At 39.0% G+C, this 18,810-nt stretch overlaps 1 protein-coding gene across 11 annotated transcripts in view; it reads left to right on the forward strand.

Moving 5' to 3' along the window:
* Positions 1–18,810, forward strand: part of LOC137237037 (striatin-3-like) — a 636,631-nt gene that overhangs the window by 43,793 nt on the left and 574,028 nt on the right. For 8 of the 11 annotated variants that reach the window (XM_067760187.1, XM_067760185.1, XM_067760184.1 and 5 more), the window contains 2 exons: positions 6,305–6,713; positions 6,778–6,956. The exons of the other annotated variants lie outside the window; for them this stretch is intronic. In XM_067760187.1, the coding sequence (XP_067616288.1) occupies positions 6,305–6,713; positions 6,778–6,804 (436 nt within the window). In that variant the 3' untranslated portion in view covers positions 6,805–6,956. The remainder of the gene's footprint in view (positions 1–6,304; positions 6,714–6,777; positions 6,957–18,810) is intronic. 11 annotated transcript variants of the gene reach the window in all.

The raw sequence follows: 18,810 nt of genomic DNA on the forward strand, positions 1-18,810 counted from the left end.
CCTTCCCGGGTCTGGAGCATGCAGCACCTTCAGGAAGGCACTCGCAAAGGCCAAACAGGCGCGCAAGAGACCAGTTTCATTCAAGGCAGCCGGAACCGAAGCAGGTTATCCGATAGTCTGCTGGACCAACTGGTTTTCGAAAACAGAGCCAGCTATACGATCATCAGTGAACCTTATAGGGCCAGGAGTGACTGGCATGTAGACTTAACAGGTACTGCTCGTGGACCGTGGACGCTGGCACCCACGTAAGAAGCCGTGTTGTGGGAAAAGGGTACGTACGCGTAACAGTGGCCCAAACCACATTAGTGAGCTGCTACCTGTCACCAAATGACCCCATTTAACTGTTTAAAGATAAGCTAGAACTACTTGAAGACGATTTGCGTGATGAAACTGGTAACGTGATTGTCGCTGGAGATTTCAATTCTAGGGCTGTTGAGTGGGGAATGCCCCAGACTAACTTCAGAGGAAGGCTAGTGCTAGAAATGGTTGACCGACTTGGATTGGCCATTCTGAATACCGGCACGACCCCGTCGTATCGGCGACCAGGCTTTGGACACTCTATCCCTGATATTACATTAATATCGAAAAACCTGCTGTCAAAGGCGTGATAGAGGATCTCTCGGGTAGTGGCCATAACTTTATCACCTTCCATCTTAATGACTCAGGGCAAAGTCGGACAGGGAGACCGCCCCGTATGAAAACAAAATGGGACGCCTCTAAGGTTGACGTTGCAAAGTTCTCCGCTGTTGTACAAGCGAGCGCACGACAGATAGTCTACAGTGCCGAAGCGGCGAACGCTACGGTGGAAGCCACCATGCGTTGCCTGAACCACGCGTGCAAGACCTCAGCAAAATTAGCAAAATTACCGAATTACGCAGGGTATGCCACAGAATGCGGAGCCTGCAGAAGAGCATAAAACATCCCTGTGCCGCCATAAGGCAAAGCAAACTTAATAGCTGGAAAGAGCTTTGCAAAGAAGTTGATCGTGATACTTGGGGACAAGGGTATAAAATAGTAATGGGGAAATTCCGCCCACCGAACCAAACGATGGATGAGGAAAAGATGCGAAGTATAGTAGATGCTCTGTTCCTCACTCGCACAAGCAGAGAGCGTGACCACGTCGCCCACGAAGATCACGACGTGCAGCCGTTCAGTGAAGGTGAGCTAAAAGCGGTCCTACACAGAATGAAGCCCGGCAAAGCGCCATAACCGGATGGGATACCAGCTGAAGCAATAAGATTGGCTGATAAAAGCAGTCCTGCGTTGCTCCTGCATATGTATAACAAATGCCTGGAAGCCAGGATCTTTCCAACAAGGTGGAAGACAGCGCACCTCGTGCTAATCCCGAAAGGCAAGGGAGACCCGAACTCCCCGCCGTCTTTTCGACCATTATGCATGACCGACACGACGGGAAAATGATGGAAAGTCTCCTTAAACAACGGCTGATAGCAGCCATTGAAGATGGAGTAGGTCTGTCCCATCGGCTGCATGGGTTCCGGAAAGGTCACTTCACAATAGATGCCATAGCCGAGGTTACAAATGCGGTAAGAAAAGCCGAAACCGTGTGCCACCACGCTAGGCCGGTTGTCTTACTGGTGAAGCTGGACGTGAAAAATGCCTTCAATTCCGTCAGGTAGGACGACATGCTCGATGCGCTAAATCACTCTTTCAAGGTACCTCCTTATCCGCTAGCCATATTAGTGGACTACCTAAAAGATCGCTGGCTCACGTACGAAACAAATCAAGGTCAGAGAAAGGTGAGGATAACAGGCGGAGCAGCCCAGGGATCGCACATGCCAGAAAGTGATTTTCTTGTCGCTTTCGCAGACGATGTGGCTGCCGTAATTGCAGCACGGAACTGCGAGCTGGCGCAGCTTAAATTAAACCAAGCAATGCGCAGTGTTGTAAACTTGGAAATAATTTACAAGAAACGCCGATGTGTAGCGTTAGAATATTATTGGCTTTGTTGGAGAAATGCATTTCCTTTTATACAAAATTTCTTTACTTACATATAAAAGTTACACTAACACTTACAAATTAAAAGTATGTATCTACATTCCCAATGCCTGTATGCCAAATCAGCATATTATTACTTTGACCAAATTATAGATATAGTGTAATGTAAATATTTTGGCAGTCACGTTGTCAACCGACAATGGTGATCAGTCACGCTGAACGATAAGTGTGTTATTCAATATGACGCGTTATCAATAAGGGTTGACAAATGTGAAAAGATATGTGCTTTGTGTGTCGGCATGTTTGTATGATGTTGAATTCAAGCTGGGTTCAAAATAATTTATTTGGGCCGCTGACTTTGATTTTTTTTTTGTACTTGTTTTTTTTTTTTTGACATAACATGCTGTTTTTGTTTTCTTTGGCTTATCTGCATATTTATTATTATGAGTAAAGTGGAGTGGTTATAGTGAGGTTGTTTGGTTTTTTTTTGTTAATACTAAATATTTTATATTGGTTTAAGCCTATTCTTATGAATTATTATTTCCTTATCTTTATTGGTCCTGTCACTATTTCGTATTCTATGTGGTATTAATGTGAAGTTGTTATTTTTAACAATACTTTGAACTTTATAATATCCTTTATACTTATTATCTAACTTATGGGAGTAAGGGATCCTATTGTCTAAAATTATGTCCTCTCTAAAAGGCGAGGTTTTCCTAACTGAGGCCTCCCAAACTTATTTTTATTTCTAATAAATATAAATGGTTTATATTTCCTCACTTTAACAATTTGTATTAAACAAGATTTTTTATTGTTGTATCTTTTCATTTGAAAACTTAGATCACATAAAAGAAGTAACCTGTAACTAAATAAAAAAATAAATAAAATAAATGTAAGGCGCGATAACCTCCGAAGAGATCTAAGGCCGAGCTTCTCCTCCAATTTGCGTCGTGCTCCTCTTGATTTTCCCTACAAATTGGTCGGACGGGACCTACATGTTTTATGCCGACTCCGAACGGCATCTGCAAGGCAGATGAGTTTTAACTGAGAGCTTTTCATGGCAGAAATACACCCGGAGCGCTTGCCAAACACTGCCGAGGGGCGACCCCGCTTAGAAAAATTTTCTTCTAATTTAAAAACCTTATTTCTAAAATTTTGATGTTGCTTTGCCCGGGGTGCGAACCCAGGGCATACGGTGTGGTAGGCGGAGCACGCTACCATCACACCACGGTGGCCGAGCTGTAATTGATGGAAGAGCAAGGTAGTTTATACTAGTAGTAGTAGTTCAGCTAATTGGTAAAAGGAAGGTACTGTGGATGCAAACATTTTCATATTTTTAAATATTCTTTTTATATTCGTTGTATTTTCCAGCAATGTATTTGTGATCTTATGTCTGTCATGCGATTTCTACAGCGGCCACCAAGAGAGGATCGTCATGATATTTATGAAGAATTATTTAATTTTTACCGGGATATGTCACTTTCACTACCTCTAGGGTTAGTGCAATTATTACACTTTAGAGAACTTGGGTAACTTTTTCTTTTTATTTCTAAATTTGCCTACTGCAGTAAATATTTCATTATTTTTCACCAATTTGTCCCTCAGGACCACTTTGTTTCTTCTTATTTTCAAGTCCTAGATTGCCGGCTTATTTCGGCCTGGTCCAATATTATCCTAAGTCAATAGCTTCTTCAACAACCAGGTTGCTTGAAAATTTCCTGCTGTACAAATGCGTGGTGGCAACAGCGCGCACCCACGTATTTGTTATGGAAGGATTAAGGCGAAAAAAGGAAGAATAAAAAACACCAAAAGGATTCGATTAATTCAATGACAAAATGATAATTTGTTTTTATTAAACAATTAAAATGAACCAACAAATTTTAAGGAAATATATTTAACAATTGTTGTGGAATATATCAGTAATATTGTAAAGTATTAGCACTTACATGACGTATGTTGGCAGGATGCTTTCACTTCCACGGCTGGATCAAAAGATGCCGATGGCTTGGCAGAGAAAAGCTATGAGCCCACTATACGGCCACTTTCGTTGAGTTTCCCCGCCGAAAGTTGCCCCATATTCGGTCCATAGCAGTCAAGTAAAAAAGTTTAAAGTAATGTGTATAAACAATTGCAGTTTATACATATGAACGCATGTGTATATTTGTGAACACGCATTTATGAATGTGTTGGTTGATTAGGTAAATTGCTACGAGGAAGGGCAAATATGTGGCCTAAACATACCGGCCCCCTTGCCGTAAGCAACAAAAAAATTCAAATCAGGTGATTTCGAAAGCATCCAAGCCATCGCACGTCCTGGTAAGGCTATACGTCGATGTGCAGATGCGGACTGCGAGCACTGCACGTCGTAAGATGGACTTCGTGTCTCGTTCTCCTGTGAAGAAATAAATAATTTGTTAATTAAACGTACGTGGTTTTGATTCCGTGCAGTAATTACTTATTTGTATGAAAACTCCTATTTTTGGGAGGCTTCTCAGACTACCAGCCCGAATACGGTCGGTTGGGTCAGGAGACCGCCAACTGTTGTGGCTGGCGTTCCGCTCACCATCAAGCCGAATTGGCGATGAGCGGTAGAAATGTGGGTCGGCCATCCGCATGAACTGAAAAGGCGCGGAAATCTTCGGGTCTACATTAGACGGCGGACTCAGGCGATAGTGGCCGTTGACCACGGCGGCTTGAGTAGTGACATGCGTCGATGACCCGAACTTGCCGCGCAGCATACGGGTGCATTGCCCTGGTCCTTGTCGCTCCAACTGTAAATCGCGTACCAGCTCTGCATCGACGATGGTGCTGGTGGCGCAAGGATCAATAATGGCACGAACCAGGTGTAAATGCCCACCCGATTCGATGCGCACGATGGCCGTCGGCGCAATGAGCACGAAAGGCCGCAGAACGGGCGATGGAGTAGCTTGGCGGAGTCGGCTGGTTCGGAAGCCTTCCGGCGTGTCGCGCGATAGGACCCTTGTATTTTGGGCGTCAGAAGCGTATGGCGATGATTTATTTCGACGTTGCTGCCTTTCTAGTTTGGACGACTTAATAGGGCTTCGGTGGAATCCGACGTTATGCTGCCGCCAATTGTTTTGCTGTTTTCGAATTTCGTTTACCTTCTTTCGCTCGTGCTGCAACAGCGGCCGGAAACTCCGCATCCCATTCTCCCTTGTCGACGGTCTTGTCTCCGCTTTCGCCTGATCTTCCGCTCTCGCTCTTTCTTCTTCCATCTCTTCTTCTTTACCTGCTGTTCCCAGGATTTTGTCGGTCCCGCGAGGATAATTGACAACGCGTCGTCGGACGTGTTGTCGTCGCCATTAGTGGTTGTATTGTCACGTTCTGATTGACGCTCATCCAAGTGGAGCGTCGTGTGGTGCTTTTCCTGGCACCGTTTGCAGCGATATTTGCTATTGCACTTGTCCACGCGGTGAAAGGGCGACAGACAATTTGGACAGTATTTCTGCAGCAGCACGGCCCGCAACCTCTCCTCCGGGGATTTTTTTCTATATTCGGCACAGAGTCGGAGACTATGGTCCCTGCCGCAGAGCTGGCATGCGACGTCGAAACGCTTTGCGCCTCTCTCTGACTTGGCCAATAAGGTTTGGTAACGGGTCATGATGTGAAAGAATATTGGTATCATTGATCATGCCCGAATTGAGGTTGGCGGAATGTTGGTTGGGTGGCGTAAACCAAAAAAATGATATCTAATATATTTTCGCAAAGGAAAAAAAAATTTTATTGAAATAAAATTTAATTGAAATAAAATATTAAAGGCCATAAATAAATATTTATGTGCGCAAAGAAACGAAGAAAAAACGGATTTAACACTCATCCATGCGATGCGGCTGGTGCTTTAGCGCATTTAGTACATTTTATAATTTGATTTGTGTAAGTAGATGTCGCCGACGTATTTCTAAAATTTTTTTTAGATTTGTGGTGAGCTTTGTTTTCACAGCAAATGGCCTGCCACCACACGGAACGGTTCGAAACCTGGCTGAAAAGTATTACAGAGTTGCACTTACACCATTCAACATTATTTTCAACGTGTATTGTCGATAATATTGAGATTCGTGGAATTAAGTGTTTTAAATTTCGTCCCAATGGATGATTGATCGCGATATTTAGTTCGCGACACGTAGCGTGTAGTAGCGCATAAGGCCTAATGTCGGTAACGCAGTGCATTGATAGTCAGAAATTAAGTGTAACTATTTTCACATCTGCTACGCTTTTCCATTTCCTGAATGGAAAAAAAGTCATTCATTTAAACACGCTGTTGTGAGTAGAACTTGTTGCAAATTAGATTGTATTTTGTTATTAATTGAGTTTCTTCTTTTCTTTTCAGATTTTCTCTTCATGGAAATATGGATAAAATGGCCTTTTCTTATTATATTTTACATATTGGAATTATTTGTGCCATTCAATTCGACAAGAAAATGTCGACTTTCTATTACTATTGCTGCACAAGAAGAGAAGATCGTCATATACGCTTCTGTGATACTGTTTTGGGGACATTAATACATTCGATGGTGGCACATTTGGAACCGGTGACATCGTTGGCTGTTAATGCGCACGGTTTATATTTATTATCTGGTTCGCATAATTGCTCGAAACGATTATGGAATTTGGACAAAAAGACATGTGTACAAGAGATTGCAGCGCATCGTAAGAAATTCGATGAAAGTATATTTGATGTGGCGTTCCATGCCACAAAACTACACATATCTAGCGCTGGTGCCGATGGTTTAGCTAAGGTATGTTTAGGAATAAATTTGTTTTTGTATTTTGGACGACAATTTGCAATGTAATCATCAACAGTACGAAGTGTACGCCCTATTCTGGTAAAGCCACCGACGCCAACGCATGGACTGGCGCTATTCCTCAGCTTGCATAATGTTGACACCACCAATTTGTATGATGTTATACAAACATGAAACGCGTTCGATTTCGTCCAGCCTACACGTTTCATTTTGCGTTCTTTCTGTCTACCATAATAGGTGAGTATTTGAAATCTTTCCCGAGGATGTTAGTAAGTGCATAGAAGTTTCCATGCTAGCCTTATGAAACTGTGATCGCATATTACCTAGTGGCCGTTCAGGGAGTGGGTAAAGTGGCCGTTAGAAGAGGAGCCACTTTCTTAATTGGCATTACAGCTTTCAGTGGAGCCTTGTATGCCATAACAGAGGTTTATAAAGAGCTGCACTGACACACACATTCATATTGAATTACATTTAATTTTAATTGCTTTCTTCAACAAGCCGTAGTTGTTTCCTTGTAACTTGTTTATGGTAGTAGGATACAAAAACTTTTTCGACCGCATGACTCATTTGGAGCAAAAACGAAAAGTGCTCTTATATATGTGGGCGTTGATTGCAAAACAAAAACGCGTGGTAAAGGATACAATATCTGTATGCATGTATTCATGCTTTTATAAAGGTAGAATTATTGTAGAGTATACAGAAGTGTAAGTTAATGGCGTGTCGCTGGCAGGCTGCAAAACCATGAGCTTATCATCAGATTTATGTATGTAGGTACATAATGCTTGTATGTACACTAATGGAATTTCAAAATTATATGCGACTGTTTACAATTGAACACGCGATTGAAGGAATGATGAGCAAAGGCCCACAAAGAACTTGTTTGTATGAATGTAGGATACGACCGAAGGACCTCATTAGTATTTGTGATGTTAGCTGTGAATGGTAAATACAATTTTTTTATAATTAAGTTGCTCAGATATTCACATGAAGTGTTCGCTTATTCCTGCTAGATTTATTCACTGCACTACGAGTTTGCCAGTTATTCATCTAATTGGAAATGCGCAGCGAAAGAGTTTTGACTAGAACACACTGCGACTTGACTGCCTATATCGATTTTTAATGGTTTTCAATATTTAGCTCAGAATTTTTACTGCGGTTAAAAATATATAGCAAACATATAATCCTTCGGGGGACTACTAGTTGGGTATTTTTTTCTTTGATACCACAATCCAAGCTGAAGGTCAACTCCGCCCACGTCGTACGATACAAGAAGTTGTGCAAGACTTTCGGCATAGCACTTCAGAACTTAAACTGTCCATGTTATTTGAGTTAAAAAGCTTCTATGCCAACGATAGGTTCTCTTGATCTTCTTGTCGCAGTTGTTGAATATAAAACAAAAATGTCTACACCCAGACTTGGCCTGTGTTCAAACTGGCTGTAATCTCTTGAAGTTGGAACGACAGTATTCGGTATCATAAAGGATGGAACAATGTCATTGCCAAGCGAGGTTGCAACCCCTTTAATAATGATTGGACCAGGTACTGGTATTGCACCCTTTCGTAGTGTGCTACAATACAGAAGGGAACAATAAGCATTGCAGACACCTCTTTGTTTCTTTTTCAGATAATTTTCGCGAACGAATAAGCACCAAACATTTTGAACACAACAGAACTGCAATAATTGTAGCGCCTCCTTTGAATTGTTTATATTCATATAAATATTACATTGCAATTTTATAGCAAATTGTAAACTTGTTCTTCAGCATTTCTAATTTATTGTGTTTATTCTCTCAAAAATTACTTGAATTCGCGGCTTTCGACGCAGAAGCTGTTGACAGTGTTTTTATTTTAACAATCTTCATAAATATTTGCTGTGCCAATTTTGAAAATAACCGACGTGGAAAGTTTTCGCAATATAAATTCGTTGGCCCCAATTGCACAAGTTGTTATCGTATGAAATTGTTTTCCACTGGGCAGAGATCACAGTTAGTTTCTTTGTTTTTGCTGCTTTTCCATTTATTAATTTTTTTAACTTCATATTTAGGAAGAGAAGAGAAGCAATGAAAAATGGTGGATTTTGTATTATTGAGAGATTTTCGAGATTTCTTAAAAAAAAGCGCATTGCAGCAATTATAGTACAACTCCGATCACATGCTACCAATGGGTTTGTCGGAAAATGTAAACATTGCAATTTCGGTCGAAAAAATGAAACTTAAAAACTATACATAAAAAGCCTCTATTAATATTAAAATTTTTACTTAATATATGGAAAAAATAAAAAAAAACGTTTGAACTACGCTGCAAGAAAAACTAAGTATTTAGTATATACAATAAATGAGGGTAATTACATTTCTCTTTTGTTTTGAAGTAAATTTTCACTAAAGTACGCTCGTACTCACAGAGAATATATACGCCAAAATAAAATTCTTGTGCAGTAAGTCATTAAATTTGCATGCAAGTACATTATTGCATAAATATGTGTATGTATATGTAACAGAAAATTGGAAACCATCAAAACAGAAAAACAGATTTTGACTTTGGATATTAGTTTCTCCTGTAAATAAAGGAAACCGCATGCGATTTATGCACTATTAATTGAATATTTTTTTGAAATGAAAGATACAAAGCCACTCGCTTCATTAAGCGAACATCTGTCAGCAACCCCAAAAATTATTACGCTTTTACAAAGATAGTTGAAATGGATAGCAGCCGTTTCCTCCTTAACCATTAGGGCAATCAAAATAAAATACATTTACAACTACTCATAGATGTTGTACCTAATCAAACAAAGCCATATTATCTTTTACTGCAAATGCAGCGAAAATTAAATGTTTATTATTTATGGTGTTTTTCTATTTTTTGTAAATTATTGCAAATAATTAATTTTTGTCATTTGTTACATTGACAATAAAATCCGACCATCTAAACAAAAAAAAAAAAAAAAACCAGAAATTTCACGTCACGTACTACGCTTTCTAGGCAATACAGCACAACCTGAAAAATCATGTAATAATGTATTAATATCCAGTTTCTTGGTGTTAAGTATGCGTTGTGATGGTGACAAAGAGAATTTCGTTTCCGACGCCACATTGCTCATTATCTGCGTTATTTAGAGCCAATACATACGCTGGCTGATGTGCTACACCATTTGGTTTGGAAACCTTCTACTTCCGGCAAACCCCTTTATAAGCGTTGGAGTTACCTTCATCTATAATAGTATCATCGCTTAATGATAGCAGTTTGCCCATTTCAATTCCATGGGAATGGCGCTTGGAATACATGGTCTTACTACATACTTCCTTTTCGACCATATCCAATAACGGGTCTTGTGGTCGGTTTGCTATTTTCTGCACAAAGTCAAAGGGATTGTTGTCTAAACTTTCACATTCCTCCAACACGGTTTGTAAAAGGCATTCCATGCCGCACAGTGCCATGCCGTTAAATGAATAAATTATTTTCGATTGATCGTGAGAATATGATTTTGGTAATTTTTTTACAATTAACTGGTCATGCAACCAAGTTTTATTAATGACCGCAATGTCGATCTCCATTTGATGCCTTTTCCATCGTGGACGTAAGCGTGTCCGGCTACGATGCCTTTTAAAGGATTTCAAACCTTGTTTGCTATATCTGTATTTGGTTATATATTTGCGGTAACCTTTGGTAGCGCTTCTAGCAAAACAACAAACATTATGAAGCTTGAAAAATCCACAAATACTGCAAAAAGCTTTGAGTGGAACTACCTTCCTTTTTATTCCATGATATGAGCAGAAGTTCAATGAATTTTGGCATAAGAAATAAAATGAAATTAAATTTGGAACAATTTAAAATTACTTATTAGGGATTCAATAACAATAAAGCTGTTATGGCAAACTGAATATAGTTTGTCAATCATATTATGGAATCATATTTGAACCAAATGTGGTTACTTTAGGTGATCAACAATTTTGAACCATTTTTCATTCAGCTTTCTGAATCTGTCCTGATTATCTTTGTTGAGTGAGTCATGAATATGAATTTAACTTTCCATTGAAGATCTTATTTTGTATGAGATGTGAAGAATAAACATATGATAATCGTATCCGAAAATCATTCATAAATTTCGACCAAACGATTGAAATATATTCACGAATATGATTTGAAACAGACTGTGAAAAGCAGTCAAATATTCCTCCCAAACGACTAAAGTTCATTTTTCTTGTCCTGATATGATGAAATGATATGAATAAATTTCTTTGAGATTCCTTGCGATATTAAACTATTTTTTTACAAATTCGTGGTGGCAGCGGCGCACCCACGTAATCGTTGGAAAAAGTATTATGTGGCAGACAGTGTATCTGAGTTAGGGTTCTGTTGGCCTCGTTCGGGGGAACGAGAGCTGGGTTATCGGTGTGTTGGCCTCGTTCGGGGTGAACGAGAGCTGGGTTATTTGAGATAGAGGAATGTGGGCTATTACAGTTAATTTGCTCGTCCTTGGCGGAAGTAGTACCAGTTTTGCGATTGGTAATTTGTCCTTTAATTGTGTTGACGTCAACAACACGTACACGGTTATCGTAACCTGGGTGTGTGTTGACGATTCTCCCCATTCTCCACTCGTTGGGTTTTAGGTTGTCCTTCTTTATGAACACTAGGTCCCCGGGTTTTAAGTTGGATTGTGGATGTTTCCACTTATACCGTTTCTGGATTTCGGTGAGATATTCCGATTTCCATCTTTTGCAAAACGTTTGATGAAAGGCTTTTATCTTTTGCCATCGGTTTACGATCAAGGCAGGATTTTCACTACAATCGAGTTCAGGTTGAGCTAAAAGATGTCCACCCACGAGGAAATGGCCTGGAGTAAGCGGCTCCAGGTCGGAGGGGTCATTGGATGAGGGACTGAGAGGCCTGGAGTTGAGGCAGGCCTCAATTCGACATAAGGGGGTTATAAACTCTTCAAGAGTATATACATTATCGGCCGCGATCTTTTTGAAATGAGTCTTAAAACTATTTTACCCCCGCTTCCCACAAACCTCCCATGTGAGGAGCACTTGGTGGTATAAAATGCCATTCTAAAGGGTGATGGCTATATTTATCCACTGTTCCGTGCATTACTTCACGCAAAAATACCTTAAACCCGGATCGTAAAGATCGCGAAGCTCCGACAAATTTGTACCATTGTCGGAGTAAACGTTTTTCGGACAGCCTCGTCTGGATACAAATCTGGCGAAGGCAGTTAGGAAGGACCCGGTACTAAGGTCGTTTGTCGCTTCTAGATGGATGGCTTTCGCCGAAAAGCAGACGAACAGACAGATATATCCTTTTGAAATTCGGCATCCCCTCCCTCGGTGGGATTTTATATCGAATCTACCCCGGTGTTGGTAGTAAAGGTAGTGCGCTCTTTCGGAAGGATCCCCGTAAGTTGCGTTTGTGTCCGCTTCCTGTAAATAGTACAGACCTTACAGTTGTGGATAACCGACCTTATCATGATTTTAATGGGTGGGATCCAGTACTGTGTGCGGATATGACGTAGCATCAGATGGTTCCCTTCATGCAGGGTGATCTTATGAGAGGATTGAACTATAAGTCTGGATAACCTGCAAGAGTAAGGAAGTATAATGGGATGACTTTCGTTATGGGACATGTCTTTGGATGCCCCAGTCCGCCTCCCAGTTCGAATGATGCCTTCTTCGTCTATATATGGGTCCAGGGGTAAGAACTCACTCTTACCATTTATTAGTTTTCCTGACTTCAGATTTGCGTACTCTTGGTGATAATGCTGCCTTTGGCATATTGTTATCAATCTTTGTGTTGTTTTTTCTATTTCGTCAGGGACTATCGAATGAGATTACCTTTTAAAGGAGGCTTTAGTTTTTGGGTGCGTTTTCTGGAAAAACCGAAGAATTTAGGATATAACCCGCAAATCCCTTGGCAAATCGGAAAACCTACCAGAATATCAAAATTATTTTCGACCGATGTTCCATGAACTTTCACCCTCTTTTCTTCGATATTTGTGTTATAATACTCTTCTTGTGTTGGCCAATTTTCGTTGTCTTCTTGTAACCAAGAAGGTCCCTGCCACCACAAAGAATTGTCGATTAGATCCGAGGCGAGGAGGCCTCTGCTCGCCAAATCTGTAGGATTTGACGCGGAGTCTACATGCAGCCATACTTTGTCTCCTACTTTGATTTTAGTTATTCAATGTGCCACAAACGTTGACCACGAACATGGTGGCTTTTAGATCTATGCCAGTACTATAGTCAAATTTGTCCAAAGGGTTACTTTAAGATTGGAAAGTTGCATATTTCCTATGACCGACTCTACGATTTCTGCAAGTAGGACTGCGCCGCAGAGCTCCAGTCGTGGCAATGATATAGTTTTGACTGGGGCTACTCTTGTCTTTGCAATTAACAGATTGGTGTATACTCGATCCTTTGTCTGAACCCTCGGGAAAATAGTGGCTGCATATGCTTTTTCCGAAGCATTGCTTAATCCATGTATTTCGACGCTGTCCTTTGGAGTAAAATGAACCCACCGCGGGATGCGGATATCGTTGATTTTTCTGTATTCTTGCATAAATGCGGTCCAACGATCTAGAGTAGTTTGTGGTGCTTCTTCGTCCCAGCCCGTGCCTTCTAAACAAATATTTTACATTATAATCTTGGCTACAATTGCTACTGGTTCCAGCCAGAAAAGAGGGTCGAACAGCTTTGCAATCGCAGAAAGTATAGCCCTTTTTGTGATGGCATCGCTGTTTTCAAAAGGTTTAGCAGTAAAATAGAATAGGTCGGAATGCGCGTTCCACTTAATGCCTGGAGCTTTAACCATACTAGTATCTTCAAACTCTAGGAAGTCCTCTGTTAATAAATGCTGCTTCGGTATACCCTGCAGAATTTTCTTGCAGTTGGACGTCCATTTTCGCAATGGGAAACCTGCCGATTGCAATGCCGATGATATCTGATCCCTTGCCATTATTGCAGTTTCAATGCTGTGCCACCGGCGAGTACGTCATCAACGTACATACAATTTCGCAAGATATCTGTTGCCATTGGATGCGAGGTCTCCACGTCATCAGCCAGTTGGTGCAGTGTTCGAATCGCAAGATAGGGAGCGAAATTCACTCCAAATGTTACTGTTTTCAGTCATAAAGGTTGATTGGATCCTTGGGGCAGTTGCGAAATACGATTCGCTCGAATTTTATTTGATTTTCATTAACCCATATTTGGCGGTACATTTTTTCTATGTCGCTGTTAAACACGTATTTGAACAGCCTCCAACGTAGTATTAAGATTGCTAGGTCGGATTGAAGTATTGGACCTGGGTATAGGGCATCATTTAAACTTTTTCCGTTTGTGGTAGGACATGATGCGTTAATACGACTCTGACTTTTGTCGTAGTACTTCCCTCCTTTACAACAGCATGGTGAGGTAGGAAGTAACAGTCATTTAAGTCTGGCGAAATATTGCCTATTTGTTTGATGTGCCCTAAGGACTGGGTTTTTCGCAGTTCGTGACTCGTTGCGATAGAATTGAGAACATGCACTTCTTAATGAGGGGCCTAAGTTAAACTCTTTCCTAAAGGGTAAGGAGACTACGTATTTGCCATCGTTGTTCCGAACTGTTGTGGATTTGTATAGCTCCTCGCAGTAAGTGTCATCGTTATTGATGCTCCTCTTCTTTGGAATTTCCTCTATTTCCCAAAATGCCGACAGCTGTTTGTCCAACGTGACCTTGTTGAGATATGATAAAAAAAATGTAAGGCGCGATAACCTCCGAAGAGATTGTAGGCCGAGCTTCTCTTCCAATTTGCGTCGTGCTCCTCTTGATTTTCCCTACAAATTGGCCGGACGGGACCTACATGTTTTATGCCGACTCCGAACGGCATCTGCAAGGCAGATGAGTTTTCACTGAGAGCTTTTCATGGCAGAAATATACTCGGAGCGCTTGCCAAACACTGCCGAGGGGCGACCCCGCGTAGAAAATTTTTCTTCTAATTGAAAAACCTTATTTCTAAATTTTGATGTTGCTTTGCCCGGGGTGTGATCCCAAAGCATACGGTGTGGTAGGCGGAGCACGCTACCACTACACCACGGTGGCCGCCAAGAGATATGATACTAAGGTTTTATTTGAATCAACCGCATCTCTCCGGCCTGTCAGAATCCAGCCGAACACCGTTTTCTGTGCTATTAATGTGTTAAGCACATCATCATCTAATCCCGCCTAACATAATTTGAGGGTATATGTTTCCGCCCAGAACTAGATCGACTGGCTCATTGACAAAGAATCTTTTGTCAGCCAGTACTAAGTCAGGGAATGCTTGCCTAGTCATTGCGTTTATTTGGCAAGTTGTAAGATTCCCTGTTAATTGTGGTAAAACCAGCAATATCGTATTGATATCGATTAATGGCTCCGTTGGTGACCGCAGTTGTATGTTGCACACGTAGGTCGCTGGTCCTAATCCGGCTCGAAGGACCATGTACAAATGCGTGGTGCCAACGGCGCGCACCCACGTATTTGTTATAGAAGGATTGAGGCAAAAAAAGGAAGAATAAAAACACCAAAAGGATTCGATTAATTCAATGACAAAATGATAATTTGTTTTTATTAAACAATTAAAATGAACCAACAAATGTTAAGGAAATAGATTTAACAATTGTTGTGGAATATATCAGAAATATTTTAAAGTATTAGCACATACGTCACATGTTGGCAGGATGCTTTCACTTCGACGGCTGGATCAAAAGAGGCCGAGCGTTTGTCAGAGAAAATCTATGAGCCCACTATGCGGCCACTTTCGTTGAGTTTCCCCGCCGAAAGTTGCCGCATAGTCGGTCCATAGCAGTAAAGGAAAAAAGTTTAAAGTAATGTATATAAACAATTGCAGCTTATACATATGAACGCATGTGTATGTTTGTGAACACACATTTATGAGTGTGTTGGTTGATTAGGTAAATTGATACGAGGGAGGGCAAATATATTAAGGCCTGTGGCCTAAACACCTACGCTAACATTTTTCTATCCTAAGATGAAAACGAGCGCGACTAGTCTTCTTCTTGAAAATTTATATAATGCTTTATATATATGTTCTCTTGTGACTTTTCTTCACTTTTGCTGTTGTTGATAATATTATTATTTTGAATTTTGCATACTTCCACCGACACGGAGTTTCTTTTCAAATATAATTTGAAAGAATCATTATTTTTGGTGTACATTTTCTACCATGATAGCTTTCGTGGGTGGTATTTCCATGTGAGCTATTGTGAATTTTTGCTATTGATTTCTGATTATCTGTGTCTTTAAAGATATCAGTAGCATTCAAAGAGATTATGCTAATTCTTGGTTTGCCATTTAATTTGGGCCGGGCTAGTGAAGCTGCCTTAACTGTCGATTGCGACATTTTGAGGGTTACTATTTTAATTATTTGTTGCTCTTCCTCAGCTTTGAGTTTGGATATTTGTAAATTGTGAAGGAAAAAAATTTGGACGCGCTCTTGCATGTTTTTCAATTGCCTATATTTGAATTTTATATGGTTTTTGAATATAGTGGCTATTGCAATGATTAATAGCCCTATTATGCAAATCAGTGCACCTAGCCAAACATCTGGAATGTGTCCGTAAATGTCTTGTCATGTATTCATTTCTTGGTATAGAATTTTTCTTTAAACGCGTTGTTGTACATTATTCAACATATATCTTAATATAAATAGCATCTTAGCTAACAAATATGAACTAGAAATGCTAATATATGAAAAAAATCCGTTTATTATGTTATGTTCCGAATCTAGAACTACATGTAATATAGAAGAAAGCGAATTAAAAATAACTAATTACAATATCGTTAGATGTGACTCGCACAGCAGACATACTGGCGGTGTACTTATATACGTGCATGAAACAATAGAATATAAGGTTATATACAACAGCAGTATAAGCCAAAATGTGTGGTGTATAATTATTAAAATAAGGAACAGTGGTACAAAATGGTGTGTCGGAGTATTATATCATTCACCCAATAGTAATGACATTGATTTTATATATTACTTAAATGAAAGTATTTTAGTGAAATTTGTACCAACTGAGAGTAATATTCTTGTAGGAGATTTCAATATAGACATGAACAGAAATACTACAATTCGAAATAGCTTAAATGAAAAACAAGTTGAAGTAAAACTCATGAACAAATGGTATGATCGAGAGCTAACACTTAAATAACTGTAAAAATAGCTTGTATAAAATTTATCAAATAAACGGTGACTGGGTGCAGTATAAATCTATAAACAGGCAATACAAAAAATTAATTAAAATTAGGAAGACTAAATACCTATAAAATAAAATTTCGATAAATAGCAAAAATAGTAAACAAATGTGGAAATGTCTAAAAGACACTGTAAATTTGAAAAAAGAAAAATTTCTAATTAAAAAGATCGAAATCGATAATAAAGTATATGAAGATGGAAAAGATATATCTAATAATCTTAATATATTTTTCGTTAAGAGTATAAAAGATGTAAACAATGACATTGAAATAATCACAAATAACTTTAACCACGAATACAACGTGACCAGCTACTTTGAATTTGATGAAGTGACTGTCGATGCAGTGAAACAAATTGTTAAGAAGTTTAAACATAAGATAGGCGGAAATAATCTTATTACGGAAGGTGTAATTAAAGACTCTGTTATGTACACGGGATATTTTTATGCGAATATTATTAATGAAAGCTTCAGAACTGGTACAATGCCAGCCTTTTGGAAGCTAACAACAGTTATACCTATTCAAAAAATTAAAAATACTATAAAATCTAATGAAATGCGACCCATAAATACCTTGCCGGCCGATGAAAAAATCATTGAATCAATTGTAAAAGAACAGCTGGGAAAGTACCTGGAGTTGAACAAAATTCTAATACCAGAGCAATCTGGTTTTCGAAAAAAATATTCTTGCGAGTCTGTTTTAAACTCAATTGTTTTTGAATGGAAAAACCAACTTAATGAGAAAAATTTTGTAATTGCGGTATTCTTAGACTTAAAACGAGCGTTCGAAACAATATCTCAACAAATTATGATAGAAAAACTTTACAGCATTGGAGTGAGAGATAAAGCGCTAGCATGGTTCAAAAGTTACTTCTCAAATTGTCGTCAAAGAACACTAGTAAATGGAACATTTCTCTCAAATGAAACACCAGTCGATATTGGCCTTCCACAAGGATCAGTAATTGCACCAATATTGTTTTAAATATATATAAATGATATAATTAAATCAGTAAAGCATTGTAACTTAAAGTTGTTTGCAGATGATACTCTCATTTTGATAAACGATAAAAATTTTAATATAGCTATGCAAAAAATGCAATCAGACCTAGATAATATATACCTATGGAGGTGCCAAAACAAATTAAAGATAAATGCCGATAAGACCAAGTATATGATTCTGAGTAGAACCCCCGTTAGTAACAGTTATGAACTAAAAATAGACAACAGTGTACTTATGGAAGTGTCAAAACTAAACTATTTATGTATAGTTATTGATAAAGATTGAAATTTGAAGACCACATAAATGGTCTTAAACAAAAGATTGCTAAAAAAATAGGTTTCCTGTACAGGTCATGTAAATATGTATCGAAGACGCACAAGATCTTAGTATGTAGAACTATAGTGGAGCCCCATTTTACTTACTGCCCTACCATACTGTTTCTGGTGGCAGATAACATAATAGATAGCTTACAAAAAATGCAAAATAAGGCGATGAGATTTATATTAAATAAAGAACATGATACTCCGACAAGTGATATGCTGAACATATTACAATGGCTTAGTGTTAAACAGTGTATACTTTATTTTGTAATGATTTTTGTTTTTAATATTAAAAAAGGGAATTTACCAGAGTATTTGAGCAATAATATTGCATACCAAAAAGATATTCACAATATTAATACTAGAAATAAGAATAATTTTAGGCTTCCGCTCTTTTCCACAGAAAGCGGACAGCTCAACTTATTTTACAAAGGATTAAAAAGATTTAATCAACTTCCTATAGATATAAGAAACTGTGAAGAGCTGAATGTATTTAAAAAGAAATTAATATCATATTGTCGTACAACTGCAATAAGATAGATAG

This window comes from Eurosta solidaginis, chromosome 1, assembly GCF_040869045.1.
Source record: "Eurosta solidaginis isolate ZX-2024a chromosome 1, ASM4086904v1, whole genome shotgun sequence".
Lineage (NCBI taxonomy): Eukaryota > Metazoa > Arthropoda > Insecta > Diptera > Tephritidae > Eurosta > Eurosta solidaginis.